At 34.8% G+C, this 14,316-nt stretch overlaps 1 protein-coding gene across 16 annotated transcripts in view; it reads left to right on the top strand.

The window, feature by feature from the left end:
- RIMS2 (regulating synaptic membrane exocytosis 2) overlaps positions 1-14,316 on the top strand; it is a 649,263-nt gene that overhangs the window by 280,886 nt on the left and 354,061 nt on the right. For 14 of the 16 annotated variants that reach the window (XM_029222539.1, XM_029222538.1, XM_029222547.1 and 11 more), the window contains exon 1: positions 10,155-10,595. The exons of 1 other annotated variant lie outside the window; for it this stretch is intronic. In XM_029222539.1, coding sequence (XP_029078372.1) covers positions 10,474-10,595 — 122 coding nt within the window. In that variant the 5' untranslated portion in view covers positions 10,155-10,473. Of the gene's footprint in view, positions 1-10,154; positions 10,596-14,316 lie in introns of those variants that run through there. One more of the 16 variants, XM_029222531.1, reaches the window with a different exon arrangement.

The following is a 14,316-nucleotide window of genomic DNA, read 5'->3' as shown; positions in this document are numbered from 1 at the left end:
TTTTGGCTGCGCCTCACAGCTTGTGGCATCTTAGTTCCTCGACCAGGGATTGAACCTGTGCCCATGGCAGTGAAAGCACAGAGTCTTAACCACTGGACCATCAGGGAATTCCCTTGTTTTCTTATCTTTTATCATGTGTCAAATATAAGAGGCAGCAAATATAAGAGGCAGCTTAGATTAGAGCAATGATTCTCAAACATTTTGGTCTTGAGATCTCTTTACAATCTTAAAAATGATTGAGGACCTCAAAGAGCATTTGTTTATATGGATTATATTTATTGATGTTTATCATATTAGGAATAAAAACTGAGAAAAAATTAAAATATATCTTTATTAATTAATTTAAAAATAACAGTAAACCCACTGCATATGGAGTAGATAGAATTCTAAGTTGAGCTGTGAAGAGTTTACCCTTCCTTTGGGTACGTATGGAACTTGTGACTTGTTTCTATCTAATAGAGTATGGCAAAAATGATGGGATAGTCACTTCTGTGCTTATATTACATTATGCAAGACTATGTCTTAGACTGAAGTAAGAGATTCTTCTGCTTGCTTTGAAGAAGTAAGCTACCATGTTGTGAAAGGGCTATGAGAGGATCACATGGCAGGCATATGTGGTGGAGTCTCTAGGAGCTGAGAGCATCCCCTGGCTGACAGCCAGCAAGAAAATGGGGCCTCAATCTTAGAGCCACAAGGAACTGAATTCTGCCATCATATGAGCTTGGAAAAGGACCCTGAGCTTCAGAAAGAAATGTGGCCTGGCCAGCCCCTTGATTACACCCTTTAAACCATGCTTGAGTTCCTGACCTATAGAAACTGTAAGATAATAAATACATGTTTTGTTAAGCCACCGCGAAGTGTGTGATGATGTGTTCTGCAGTAATATAAAACAAATATTTCAATATTTTAAATGAAAATGTAAATAAAAACTAACATTTCAAGTACTTCAAAAAGAAAAGAAAAATTTAGTGAGAAAATTGGCATTATTTACATTTTTGCATATCCCTTTAATGTCTGATTTAGTGGAAGACAGCTGGACTCTTTTATCTCCTTGTGTATTTATTATCTTGAGATGTCACACATAAGGTAGCCTCTGGAAAACTCCACTGTACACCCATGAGAAAATGAAAGTCCAGAAGGCAAATAACATTTTAGTACTATTATGAAAATAGTTTGACCCTGCAGATTCTCTGAAAGAGTCTTGGGGACCCCACTAAGGTCACTAGACTACACTTTCAAGATTTGCTAGACTGGAGATTAAATTTTTAGTAGTCTCCTGCTTCATCACCAATAGAATATTTAAATATATACAGACAGGATTATAAAAGATAACCTAAAGTATATGAAACTCTCTGGTTTTGTCCTTGAGTTTGTCTATGCTCTGCTCCTCCTGATAAGTAAGTGCAAAAGATCTTTGCTGACTTTAGTTTCTAGCAGGAGTGGTAGGAATATGTTTAATATGTAGTGGATTGGGACAGGGGTTTTTCTTGAAGTGATCCTGGCATCTTTTGACTGTAGCCTCTACCTGCAAAGTTGCTGCAGCCATTGAGAAATTTGGTTTAAAACTCAGGAGCAGTTTTCAAAATGTATTTTTAAATTTGTAAGCAGTTTACAGAAATTCTTATTTTTATTTTTAATTATGTATGTCCATTCTTGTGTGTGTGTACAGTATTTAATAATGGTACTCGTGTGTATTTCTCTTAAGTGTTTTTGTTTTAATTTTGTGTGATCTCTTTTATCCCTAGGAATCCTAAAGAATGAATTAGTCTCATGCATCTCAAGATAGCTCAATACATGATAAATTGCTGTTGTCCTAAGATTTGGGATACAGTTTGCTGTTAGGAATATTAATATAGAATCTTGTGGATTTCTTCTTTAGTAATCTATGGCTACTCTAGTTTTTTCAAGCAAATAATGCAACAAAAATAGTGTAGAGAATCAAAATTGTTATTACCTATAATCAACTATTTCTATGTCCGTGATATATACCTGAGAGAGGCTTATATATGTTATTTGACAGAGTTGGAAGTTCTGAGATATGATTTGGAGCTCTTTGTCTGGAAAGGTCTTTCAAGGTTTGTTTGAAGGTTATTGGTGAAACAGTTTGCACTGTGCTTACCTAATTACACAGTGCTTGAACTGGAAAATTAAACTTAAGGGTGACCTCCCCTCTACTGATGCAACCCCCAGCCATTTTTTTCTTTTCAGTTCTTTCTTTTATTACATTTCCACCCGAGCATTTTTTTGTCTGTCTATTTATGTGTTAGTTCTCAACTTATTTTTTCTCAGTAGTATTTTCAAATTTGTATTGAGTTTTCCGTTTATCCAATCTTTAAAACTATTTTAGTCTTCCTTTTCTCTGTGTGAGAGTTGATTTGTGTTCATAGAGCAGGATTGACAAATTTTAGTTAAATCTCTCAGAAAAAGTTTATATTTTTTCAAACAGCCAAGACTGTAAGACTACAGAATATATGAACTCAAAATTGTTGTGATGTAAAAATAACTTTTTCACTTCAGTGGTATATATCTGAAATTCATTTGTATAAATTATTTGACATGGTTGAAAGTTTTGAGGTTGATTTAATACTTCTGTCTGGAAAGTGGTAAGAAACCCATTTCTTCTGGTTGAGTTTGCTTAATAAGAATTAGAGTCATGTGAATGGGGAGAATTATGAATATTTGATTTTTTCATTGCAGTATTTCCCCCTCCTGCCTAAATATATTTTGATCCAGTGCTTCAGTGCATCTTTGTGTTTTATTCTCTCAAAATGAGATTTGGGGGTTATGTTTATGTCCAGGACCTACATTGGTCTTTTTATTTGTATTTTCACATAATCCTTTCTTTTTTACATTCTGGGAACACTTATAAACTGTAAAAGTAGCTTACATTTTACTTTATTTATTTTAAATTTATTTATTTATGGCTGCATTGGGTCTTCCTTGCTGCCCGCGGGCTTTCTTTAGTTGAGGTGGGCAAGGGATACTATATGTTGCGATGTGCGGGCTTCTCATTGCGGTGGCTTCTCTTGTTACGGAGCATGGACTCTAGGCGTGAGGGCTTCGGTAGTTGTGGTACGCGGGCTCAGTAGTTGTGGCTCGCGGACTCAAGAGTGCAGGCTCCATAGTTGTGGTGCACAGGCTTAGCTGCTCCGTGGCATGTGGGTCTTCCCAGAACACGGCTCGAACCCGTGTCCCCTGCCTTGGAAGGCGGATTCTTAACCACTGGACCACCAGGGAAGTCCAATCATACCATTCTTCTTAAAACATTGTCTTTTATTAAGGCTTAGAGACCACCACACTTTCCTGATTTCCTCCTACCTCTGTGGCTTCTCCTCTTCTTTCTTCTTTATGCTTCTTCTTTACCTGATGACAGTGTGGAACTTAGTTCCCTGGTACACTGTCTTAGACTTTTTTTTTCCACTTTGAACTTTCGCTCTGGGTGATCTCACCTAATCATTACTAACATGCTGATGCTTCCTGAATTTATATCTTTAGCTGAGAACTCTTTTTTGAACTCCATAGTGACATATCCAATTGCTTACTTATCTGGCTTTCTAGCTATCTTACATGCTCCTTAAATTCAACAACTCATCATCTTTCCCTTCCTTTTCCCTCAATCTGCTCCTCCTTTAGTGTTCTCTTTCTCAGCAAATTTTAAGATTATCTGCTTGATTACTTAAGAAAGAAATCTGAGAGTCATTTTTTATTCCTCTCTTGACCTTCATATACTACCTCCTACCCCTGTGGCAAATCAATCATTGTGTCTTGGTTGATTCAACATCTACCTTTTTAGTCTTTTTTTGTCTCCATTTTACTGTGATCATTTTAATTCAAGCCAACTAATATCTTGGTTTGACTATCGTATCAACTTTCTAATTGATGTCCTTTTATCCACATGTGGTGAGATAATTTTTTGGTGTATTTATGATGTCTCCACTCCTCCCTTTTTTCATGATGTAACGAGTAGAAGGAAATTGCGTGAAAGAAAGGAATTGTGTATATTGTGTATATTCAATATCAATATCCCATAATAAACCATAATGGAAAAGGATAAAAAAAGAAAGCAAGGAAAGAAAGAAGAAAGAAAGAAAGAAAGGGATTGTGGACGGGAACTCTTGGAGGCCACTATTATTGCACAGTATTTCATTTGTTCTCATATTTTGCTAAAACACATTTAACTTAGTTGTGCCAATGATTATCATTTTTCATTTTCATATAATGACAATGTGCAGTCAGTATTTCTTTCTTGAAGAATCTAGGGATACTTGGAATTTACTAGGTAGTAGAGGTGCCTTCTGGAGGCAGTTTGCAAGCTTAAGTTGAGTGCTTAGAGTCCCAAGGCTATAAATATTTCCATACCATTGTTCCTGGACAGTGGCGCTATTAGAGATGGAGTTGGATCTTATTCATATGGATATTGCTCCCTGAAATTGTAGTGTTGCTTCCAGTCATTCTCTTGATAATTATCAAGGGAATAATTACTTGGAACTAGCAGTCCTAATACTGGAGGGACTTACCAGAATGTATTTTCATAGGTCTTGGTTCTCTTTCCTCTAACAGATAGAAGAACCTCTAAGTGTCAGAGCATATAATCACTCTGGACATTTTCATTCTAGAGTTTAAATCTAGGATTAGCACTCTACAGCCTGATTCTTGAGTCTGATAGGAAAGGTATTCCTGCTGCCAGCTTGTAGGTGTGGGGACTGCTCTGGTAAGAGCTGCTCTGGACTGTTGAAGCAGCTCTGTAATACTTCTAATAATGCAGCTTGATTCAAAGCACAGTAGGATTAGCCCTCATATATCTGGCCTAGAAAGAGGAGTTGGGGAGATGGTAATGATGGTGGGACTTCATACATTTGTGGAGGCTTTCACTGTTTTCCCTTTCCTTTCTGAATTAGATGGTAGAAACTGTGGAGGCTGTTCTGCCTCACTGGTCAAAACTAGGGAGATAGATACAGAGTTCAAGCCCTGGGAAATGCTACAGAATTTTTTTGGTACATCAGAAAATAACTGAGGATCAACACATTTAAAAAAACTTACTGGGCTTCCCTGGTGGCGCAGTGGTTAAGAGTCCGCCTGACGATGCAGGGGACAAGGGTTCGTGCCCCGGTCCGGGAAGATCCCACATGCCGCGGAGTGGCTGGGCCCGTGAGCCATGGCCGCTGAGCCTGCACGTCCGGAGCCTGTGCTCCGCAACGGGAGAGGCCACAGCAGTGAGAGGCCCGGGTACCGCAAAAAAATAAATAAATAAAATAAAAATAAAAAAGATTAGAAAACACTGATTTGGGAGACAGAGTGGAAAAGGATAAAGCAATGGAACTGCCATAATTATCAAATTATGGCTTGGGAGGTGAGCAAGACGAACAGCTTCTATTGATGAGGGGACAGTTTGGAAAACCTCCACACATTTTAACAGCCAGATATCTCCGTGTGAGATATGAAGAAGCACCTTCTCCTCTTACAGCAGGCCTGATGTAAAGAAGTTAGTACTAAGTTTTGTTTTCTCATCTCATTTGGATGTTTCATAGTACTAATTAAATAATTTGACTTATTACAGAATTTTAGGAACTTATCGATAAAGAAGAGAATAGATACCATTGCTAATGGGTATAGCCAATCATGGGAAAACTAATAATCTAGTATTTGACTTACTTGAGCATTGCTAAGCAAAAGTTTATGGGCTAACATCATATTTAATATATTATGGTTAATGAATGACTTCATTGTAATTGTAGAAGTCTCCACATTATGTAGGTTAAATTTTGACTTTTCTTGTGGGTACTGTACCAAAAACTACAGCATAATGGAAAAAAAAATTCTGTGATGTTTTCACCCAGAGATCATCAATATTAACATTTTGATGTTTATGCTCCTAGTGTTCTCTCAGAATTTGAACATTTTAAAAGTTTTTACTACATACTACTAAATATTTCTCAAAAAGGTTCTATCAGTATACACTGCTGCCAGTAAATATGGTTTAAGGGTGCCCATTCTCTGACCTTCTGGGCAATACTTTGCCAGTTTAATAGGCAAAATAAATTATGTTTTTATTTTTATATGAAATTTGGGGATTACTTTTAGGTTGAACTTTTTAAAGCATTGATTGACCTTTTTGCTATCATCTTTAATGAAATTGCCTCTGCTGCTTAAAGTTTCTTAACATCTCTTCTTCCTTGGGAACTCTAGTTAGCATTGTCATTTCCATTGAGGAGCTAAAGATTCTAATAGAACAGTCATAGAGAAAACAATTACCAACAGCTACACCATTTGTGAGAGTTAATGCCTCTCTGCAGGACTAGATGTAAGTATGGAGCTGACCTTACTTGAAGGACATTCTGAATTTATCTCATTTTTGCAGAAAGGTGTAAGCATAAGCATTGCATCCCATCATTCAGCATCTAACGAACAGGGATATAGAAACTTACCCAAAGAAATTCTATAAATATTTTTTGCATGAATAAATATGATAAGTAAAAGATACCTAACATTATTGTTAGAATCCTGGTTCCAATAATTTGATTCCTTAGATAGTTCATAGTGAGGTTACTTCCAAGTACTATATACTTTATAGTTTATAAAATACATTAATATATGTTACATGTTTTCATATAATAATAACTTTATGAAATAAGTGATGTAGCTTATTTTACATTTGAAGAAACCATAGCTCGGATATATAAAGTGAACATCCTGAAGTATTAGAGCTAGATAGTATTAGGAGTCAGTACTTAAATCCAGGCCATTTGACCTCAAGTGCCATGTTCTTTCTGTCCTTATAGAAGCCGCTGATATTTAAGTTACTTGTGAGCCTTCAGTATGTAGAAAATTTAAAACAAATATTAGCTATAAACATTCTTTATAATATTTAGGATATTTATAACAAATTACAAAGTCCATCCAATGAACAATGTTTTTGGTTGCAAATATTGGTCTTTCTTCCATTTATTAAGCCTTATAACATGATGTGGTAGGCTAAAACAAACAAACAAACAAACACAGAAGCTAAGAACCAAATTCAGCCCTGAGCAGTTTCCTGTCCTACTTATGGGATGTGAATAAAAAATAAAAATAATTAAGTTTTCCATAAAATTTAGGCTTCTTATTTATTAAGCACCTACTCTATACTAGGCACTGTGGTAAACAAATAAATGTGGGCCTTAATCTCATGGAACTGAGGGTGAAAGACATTAAACATTCTTTTTCAAGTAAATATATAGTTATACTTTTATCAAATGCTATGAAGAAAAAGGAAAGGGTACAATGAGAGTGCATAATGGAGACCTAATCCAGGTCAAAGAAAGTTTTTTTGAGAAAGTGACATTTGAGCCCTTAAGGATGAGTAGGAGAAGGTGAAAGGTGATAATGAGGTGGGAAAGTGGAAGAAATCTCCTCTGAGATATTGAAGGAACTGTGAGTAAGCCAACCAGAAGTGTGTGTTGTACAGCGACAGCTGGAAAATAAGGCTCTGAGGAAGGTCGTTGCTATATTGTTTACTTCAAAGAAACCATTTTGAGGCTCATTCCAGTAGTCTTTCTATTGCTTAGACCATTTTTGAAACTCTTGCTGTGAGCTTGCCTTCAAAGAAACTTTTTTTAATGACAGAGAGTGTTTTGCAGTGTAATCACCTTCTTATTTAATAGAGTTGCTTTAAAATGGCTTTTGATTATTTATAAAAATTGAATCTACCCACAAGGGGGAAAACTATATATATGTATATGTATATCACAGATGGTATAAGCTTTGAAAGTAAGAATTTAAAAATGCATGTTTCCACTTATGGAAACTGACCTTTCATAGATGTGAAAATCAACCTTGTAATCAGAGGCTTAAAAATTTGAAGCACATCAGGTTGCTTCTGTTTGAGTTAAATGGAAGAAGCCCATTTAAAGTTACTTGTAAGTTGAAAAATTTGAGATGTTTGCTCTAACTGAAATATACTTGACTGGGTCACCGGCAGGTAGGTTTCCTGTTCATCTATGGAGACTGATCTATTTACAAATAGATGTGCATATATGTCTGTATATGTGTATGTGTGTGCGCCCACGTGTGCACGTATATAGAAGATAGAATAACAGGGAAGGAGCATGTGAAGTGGAGTCTGAAGCAAAGACCTTCATTCAAATACTCTATCTTTTACAAGCTGTGTGATCTTTAATCCCTTAACACCTAAGTTTCTTTTCATCTACAAAACGATAGCAACATTATCACTTACTCATAATGTTTTCTAGATATTAAAAAAATTTAGAAGTACTTTATAAGCCAAAAAATACTTTATGACTATTATGTGTATATTTCATAAATAGATTAGTGTGCACCTATAAAAATCTAAAATAATAAGCAAAATAGGAACACTCTTAGTTGAGGACAAATCCATAATTGAAGACCTTAGTTTATAAAAGAAGTAAATGATTTGTTTAAAAGTTTATATTATTACATGTTTACTTTGTATCATTTAAAAATTTATATTATTGTTTATTTTGTGTTATTTCGTGACATGTTTATTCATGTCAAAAAAGAATTCACCACTTCTAAAAAAACTTCTTAGTGTATTTAAGTGCATATTTATTGATAGTGGTATGTGTGTGAAAGGGGATAGAGGAGGTTAAGGCTAAAAGTTGAGGGAAAAAGGGCTAAAAGGGATGCATCTGTTAAAGAAATGTCATGATTTAGGGACAATTAGAGATCAATAAATATATTAATCATCTCTATAAGTGAGTTGATTTTTAAAATTTGGTTTTAAATTCACCAGAGCTACACCAGAGCATCTGTTGTAGAAAGATGGATGATTCTGGATATAGAGTAACCTAAGATTTTATCTAAACCAGAATTACTCATTAAGAATGGATGGTGATCTGGGGTACTCTAAGACCACTGGGGCCGTCAGGAAATATCCTTCTGAAAAATACTGTGACCACCATTATTGAAATAAATTAATAATAGTTGATAAAGTCTCTCTGGCCTTCGTTGTGTTTTTTTGATTTGTGAGAAAGTTCATATTTTATGTGTGCTGTTTAAGTGAGTTTTAATTGATAAGGTATAATTTTTTTCTACCATTACATAAATATCATGTAGTCACTATGTATGGCCTTTAGAAAGGGCCCAGATTGAACATTGTTCACTTTCCTTTAATTGTTCATTTTCCTTTAAAGATAAATAGATGAAGACGTTTTTTGTTTTGTTTTGTTTTGTTTTGTTTGCGGTACGCGGGCCTCTCACTGTTGTGGCCTCTTCCGATGCGGAGCACAGGCTCCGGACGTGCAGGCCAAGCGGCCATGGCTCACGGGCCCAGCCGCTCCCCGGCATGTGGGATCCTCCCGGACCGGGGCACGAACCCTCGTCCCCTGCATAGGCAGGCGGACTCTCAACCACTGCGCCACCAGGGAGGCCCGATGAAGACGTTTTAAAATTAAACAAGTATTAAGACAACTAAGTATATGTTTTCCAAATGTCTCTTGAGAATTATGGCATTATAAATGCAGGCAATAAAAGCCCTATTGTCTGTTATATTTTTATTGCTTCATGATATCAAAAGAAGGATATACTACTTTTTTTTCAAGTATTTTTTAAAATTTTATTTATTTATTTTTGGCTGTGTTGGGTCTTCGTTGCTGTGTGCGGGCTTTCTCTAGTGGCGAGCGGGGGCTACCCTTCGTTGCGGTGCACGGGCTTCTCATTGCAGTGGCTTCTCTTGTTGCAGAGCATGGGCTCTAGGCACACAGGCTTCAGTAGTTGTGGTTCGGGGGCTCTAGAGCGCAGGCTCAGTAGTTATGGCACACGGGCTTAGTTGCTCCGCGGCATGTGGGATCTTCCCGGACCAGGGCTCGAACCCTTGTCTGCTGCGTTGGCAGGCAGATTCCTAGCCATTGTGCCACCAGGAAAGCCTACTACTTATTTTTTGAGTGTTCTGGTCCTATGCAGCAACCTGTACATTGATGAGACCTATATACTCTGTTGCTGGAGTTATTCATTTTTCAGGGAAAGAGAAAAGGGTTGGGAAATTTATAGTTTCTCTCCCTCTTACCTAGTAGTAACATTGAGAAGATACCTTGCCCCATTTTTATTACTTCTGAGATATTATTGCTGGTAGCCAGATGTGCTGAAACTCCTGATGACAGCATCTATTCATTGCGTGTTTTTAATAGGCTGAGAGAAATATGAGTAGAGTACATGAAAGCAGCTCAGCTTCGCACTTCAGCTGGGAATGCCCAAAAAGCTTACTGCTGTTTAGAATTCTTGCTACAGTCAGGAGAAAGCCGAAAGCCGCACGGGTACTGAATCTTCTACGACTGAATTAGAAGAATAATGACTGTACAATTAACTATCAACCTCTGCTCATTTAAGCGCAGTTTTTACAGAGCTCAGGAGAAATATGGAACTTGATTGGCATGTTTTTATTTGATGGTGTCTGCAAATAGATGACTTTAAAGACAGGTGGTAAGGAAAAATAAGAGAAGGAAGAAAAAAGGAAGGAAAATGCAATTTGAGACATTGCGCCAGGTCTGCAATTCTGTTTTATCTCATTTTCATGGGGTTTTTTCATCCCCACCAAATATTTTACAAAATGAGCTTTTTGGACAAACACTGAACAATACAAGGTGGGTAAAGCTAAACTATATATTCTTCTAGTATTGATATTTTCAGAATAATAATCATATGTCTGTAAAATTGTTCAGTATTGAAATATTAGTAGTATAAGGGTGTTGTCTTTTTAATCATAAATATAAAATTTTATGTAGTTCTTAATTGATTTTAAGAAAGAAAATAAGCTTACCTCAAAGCACAAAAAGCATCTTAAATTTAACTAGCTTGACCTCTGAAACATAATACAGGCTGTTTCATGATTTCATTTTCTAATAAAATGATTAACTTAAAATGTCTGATAGATATTTTTCCTTTGTGATCACGCCAGTGATTACATTGCATATATAAGGATGGGGATATATAATCATATGTGATTTGTTGGAACATCTGAATTAGCAATCATGCATGCTCTTTATAAAACATGTGGAAGATGTTTTCTAGGTCTAAGACATTTCTCTATGCAGGGTAGATCAATAATCACTTTAAAACAAGCTATATTATGGAACTGCTAATAACGCTTTGTATTAGGTCAGCTAGTTTGGAAGGATGCTTTGTTATAAATTCCTATTGCTTTTTCAACCTGATCTTTTTTTGGGGTGTGTGTGTGTGTGTGTGTGTGTGTGTGTGTGTGTGGTGAAGGTTGTTAAATTATGGACATATGTTTTAGATGGTTTCTCTGGCTTACACTAAGAGATAGCCTATTAAAGAATGCTTTTAAAATGCTGTTTTATCACCCAGTTCTCCCCTCATTTAAGTTGTTTGCGTTTTGAGAATTTCTAATGTTATATACCTAGTGTAGAAAAGACCCCATTTAAACTAAATATATGTGGTGAAAGACTGAGAAGGAAATCCTGTGAAAATGATAATGCACTGAAACCTTCTGGAAATTGAGGGAGAACTAAGAGTGCATAGAATATTGAATGGTTTTTGCTGGTCTCTTCCTTTTAGGGTCTCTGAACAATGTGAGGCAGCCTATTTTAGAGATTTAAAAAATGCCTATTACACAGTATATGTTTTGATTTAGCAAATGAAAAGGAGGCTTTTAGAATTTGTTGACATTTAAAATGTTTACTGATGATAAATATATCTATGACCTTTTCATGGAATATAGAATAACATATCTTTTTTTATAAAATTTCACTTCTTTCCCCATACAGTTCTCTTCAATTAACTAATTTGATTGTTTTTCACATTTAGTTTTTGGACTAATTTAAAATATGTGAGTTATGAAATTCTGTGATATTCTAAAATAGGCTATCTATATTTTAAGATTTTTCTTTTTAGTTTAGTAATACATTGCTTGAGTATCTGTAATGATAAAAATAATCTGTATTGCATTTTACATTTACATAAAAGAGGCAGTATGGCTTTCTTAAAATTTCCATGATCTGAAGCTATCAGACTTTTAGGATTGGTACTCATCCTTTATACATCTATTCCTTGTTTGATTTCTATTTCTTTTTTTTTATGCCAAGAATTTATGCGTTAAAAATATTAATATTTGGGCTGGGTATACATTCACTTTAGAAGTGGTGCTATTAACAGCATGGTATGGAATTAGTTTTAAAGTATATGTTAGTAGTTTTAAAATATGAGAATATCTATTTTTTGAGGGAATTGTGTGCATCCCTATTACTGTTCTTTTCCTTGGCCTCAAGTTTCTATTATTGTTGGCATGCTTATAATTGCAATGCTCTCATTATTAAAAAACCTGGAATTTTATGTTGCTGCAGTTAAACATTAAATTGTGAAGTTTCTAATGCTTCTGTGAGGCCAGTCTTATTTAACTTTTTTGATTTTTTATCTAAAATTATCTGAAACTACCAGTTAATCAATAAAGATTTATTCTGTTTTAGGAGGAATAAATCCCCTGTCTTTATATAGTTTTGACTTCTTAGTCTTCAGAAAACATGACATTTTTTCACATGTAGCTCTACTGATCTTCATAAATGCAAACTACTTGATTTACTTTTAATCAAGCAAAACCAGTTATACAAAGAGTTATTATTTTAGAAGTATCAAAGGTGAAAATAAGTTTATATGAACTTATAATTAATATTGCCACATATTCTAATGTCTTGGTTACTTTGGGTTCAGATCAGATACAGTGGACTTTTAAAATTCTTAGTCTGCTTAGACACTGAATCAGAAAAGTAAGATGTCGACTAAAAATATCATTCTTGAAGAAAAAATTATGGAACAAAGATGATATGAGTATGTCATCAGATGATGTGCTCTTACAACAACTTTAAAAATGTTTCTAAATAACAGGCCTTTCAACTTTGTGGACTGGACATAATAAAGGTCTTAAAGTTGGAGCATCAATTCTATAACTGTCACTCTGGAAGAGCAGTGTTGGTTGTTATTACATTAATAATAATTGTTTAATTGGATTAGTTGAAATGGAATATTCAGTCATTGTATTGTGACATTAAGTATGATCTTTAAAGTGACAGGAACATAACATCATAGATATGGACAATTGCATTATATTTTATTCTGAATTGCTTTCTAGGAGAAATTACTAGAATAGTACTTTGTGTTAATAGTAGACAATCTGTTATCGAAAGGGAACTCTGTCAACTAGTTTTCTTGAGACTTTTTCTAGGTAACTAATCTTGTCCCTAAATTTGCAACTTTCATCTTGTCCCTAAATTTGCAACTTTCATCTTGTCCCTAAATTTGTAACTTTCATCAGATTTTCAGGTGGTAGGGCAGTTTACTTCTATGACATACAAGCAATAAAAGGTTAAAAATGAAAATCTCCCATAATAATTATTCCAAAAGCATTTCCAGGTTCAACTTGTTAAAGAAGCAAAGATTTTCAATACACAATAATATTTATGCATCAAAAGTCACTAAACTGGAGGTAACTGTAGATTGTTAAAATATTTTGTTATCTAATGAATAATTAAAATTTATTTATGAGTGAAAAAAATCGAAATATTTTAGATGGGCTTTTTGTTGGAAACCATATAGCATGACCCTTATGTTTCAAACTGAAAGTTCTTAGCTGATTCTCTTATTGTGATTCTTGAGTACCATTTTTGTGCATAAAGGAAGTGGAAGGATATTATCTTCTTTTACAGCTAAAATAAAACAACCGAAGGTCCAACAAGAAAAAAAAATTTGTGTTGGCATCCAATGTAAATCCACTTGATAGGTTTTGATAAAATGACACTTTAAATTCTTATTATCAAATTTTCTTACTGTAAACTCATTTTTCCCCAAATTAAATTATTTAATCAGGATAAAAAGATAATTGCTTTTGTTACCAGCAAAAAGTTCTCAAGTACTAAATTCATTATAAAATCTAAATTTTGTGATCTTGTCTTTGGAAGCAAACAAAAATGTTGGGATGCTAGAAGGTATATTTTTAAGTGTTCAGGGCCTTGAGTAATCAGTTGCTTTGAGCAGTATTCAAATAACATAATAATGATGACTATCTTTTGTGATAATATTTGTGGAAAAAATGTACTTAATAAGGTTTTCCATTTTTGGATTTTTTAGTAACATTTCTTGTACTTTCCTACAAACCTGTAATTATTTCTCTATCGCTAAATGTGTGACAGTGAATTTGCTGTGATGGCTGGCCACACAGGGGCATAACAGGACTGCAATTTATTCCGAATAGATAATAAAATAGAGACAGTCTTTCTCTCCTTTCCATCTACATATAATGAGTTATGCAGGCTTTAATATTTAAAAGTAAGATTTAAAAAACCTACTAGATCA

The sequence above is a fragment of the Monodon monoceros genome, unplaced genomic scaffold (assembly GCF_005190385.1).
Source record: "Monodon monoceros isolate NGI ecotype Baffin Bay Population unplaced genomic scaffold, NGI_Narwhal_1 Super_Scaffold_14, whole genome shotgun sequence".
Classification (NCBI taxonomy): Eukaryota; Metazoa; Chordata; class Mammalia; order Artiodactyla; family Monodontidae; genus Monodon; species Monodon monoceros.
This window is presented reverse-complemented; position numbering and strand designations above follow the sequence as displayed.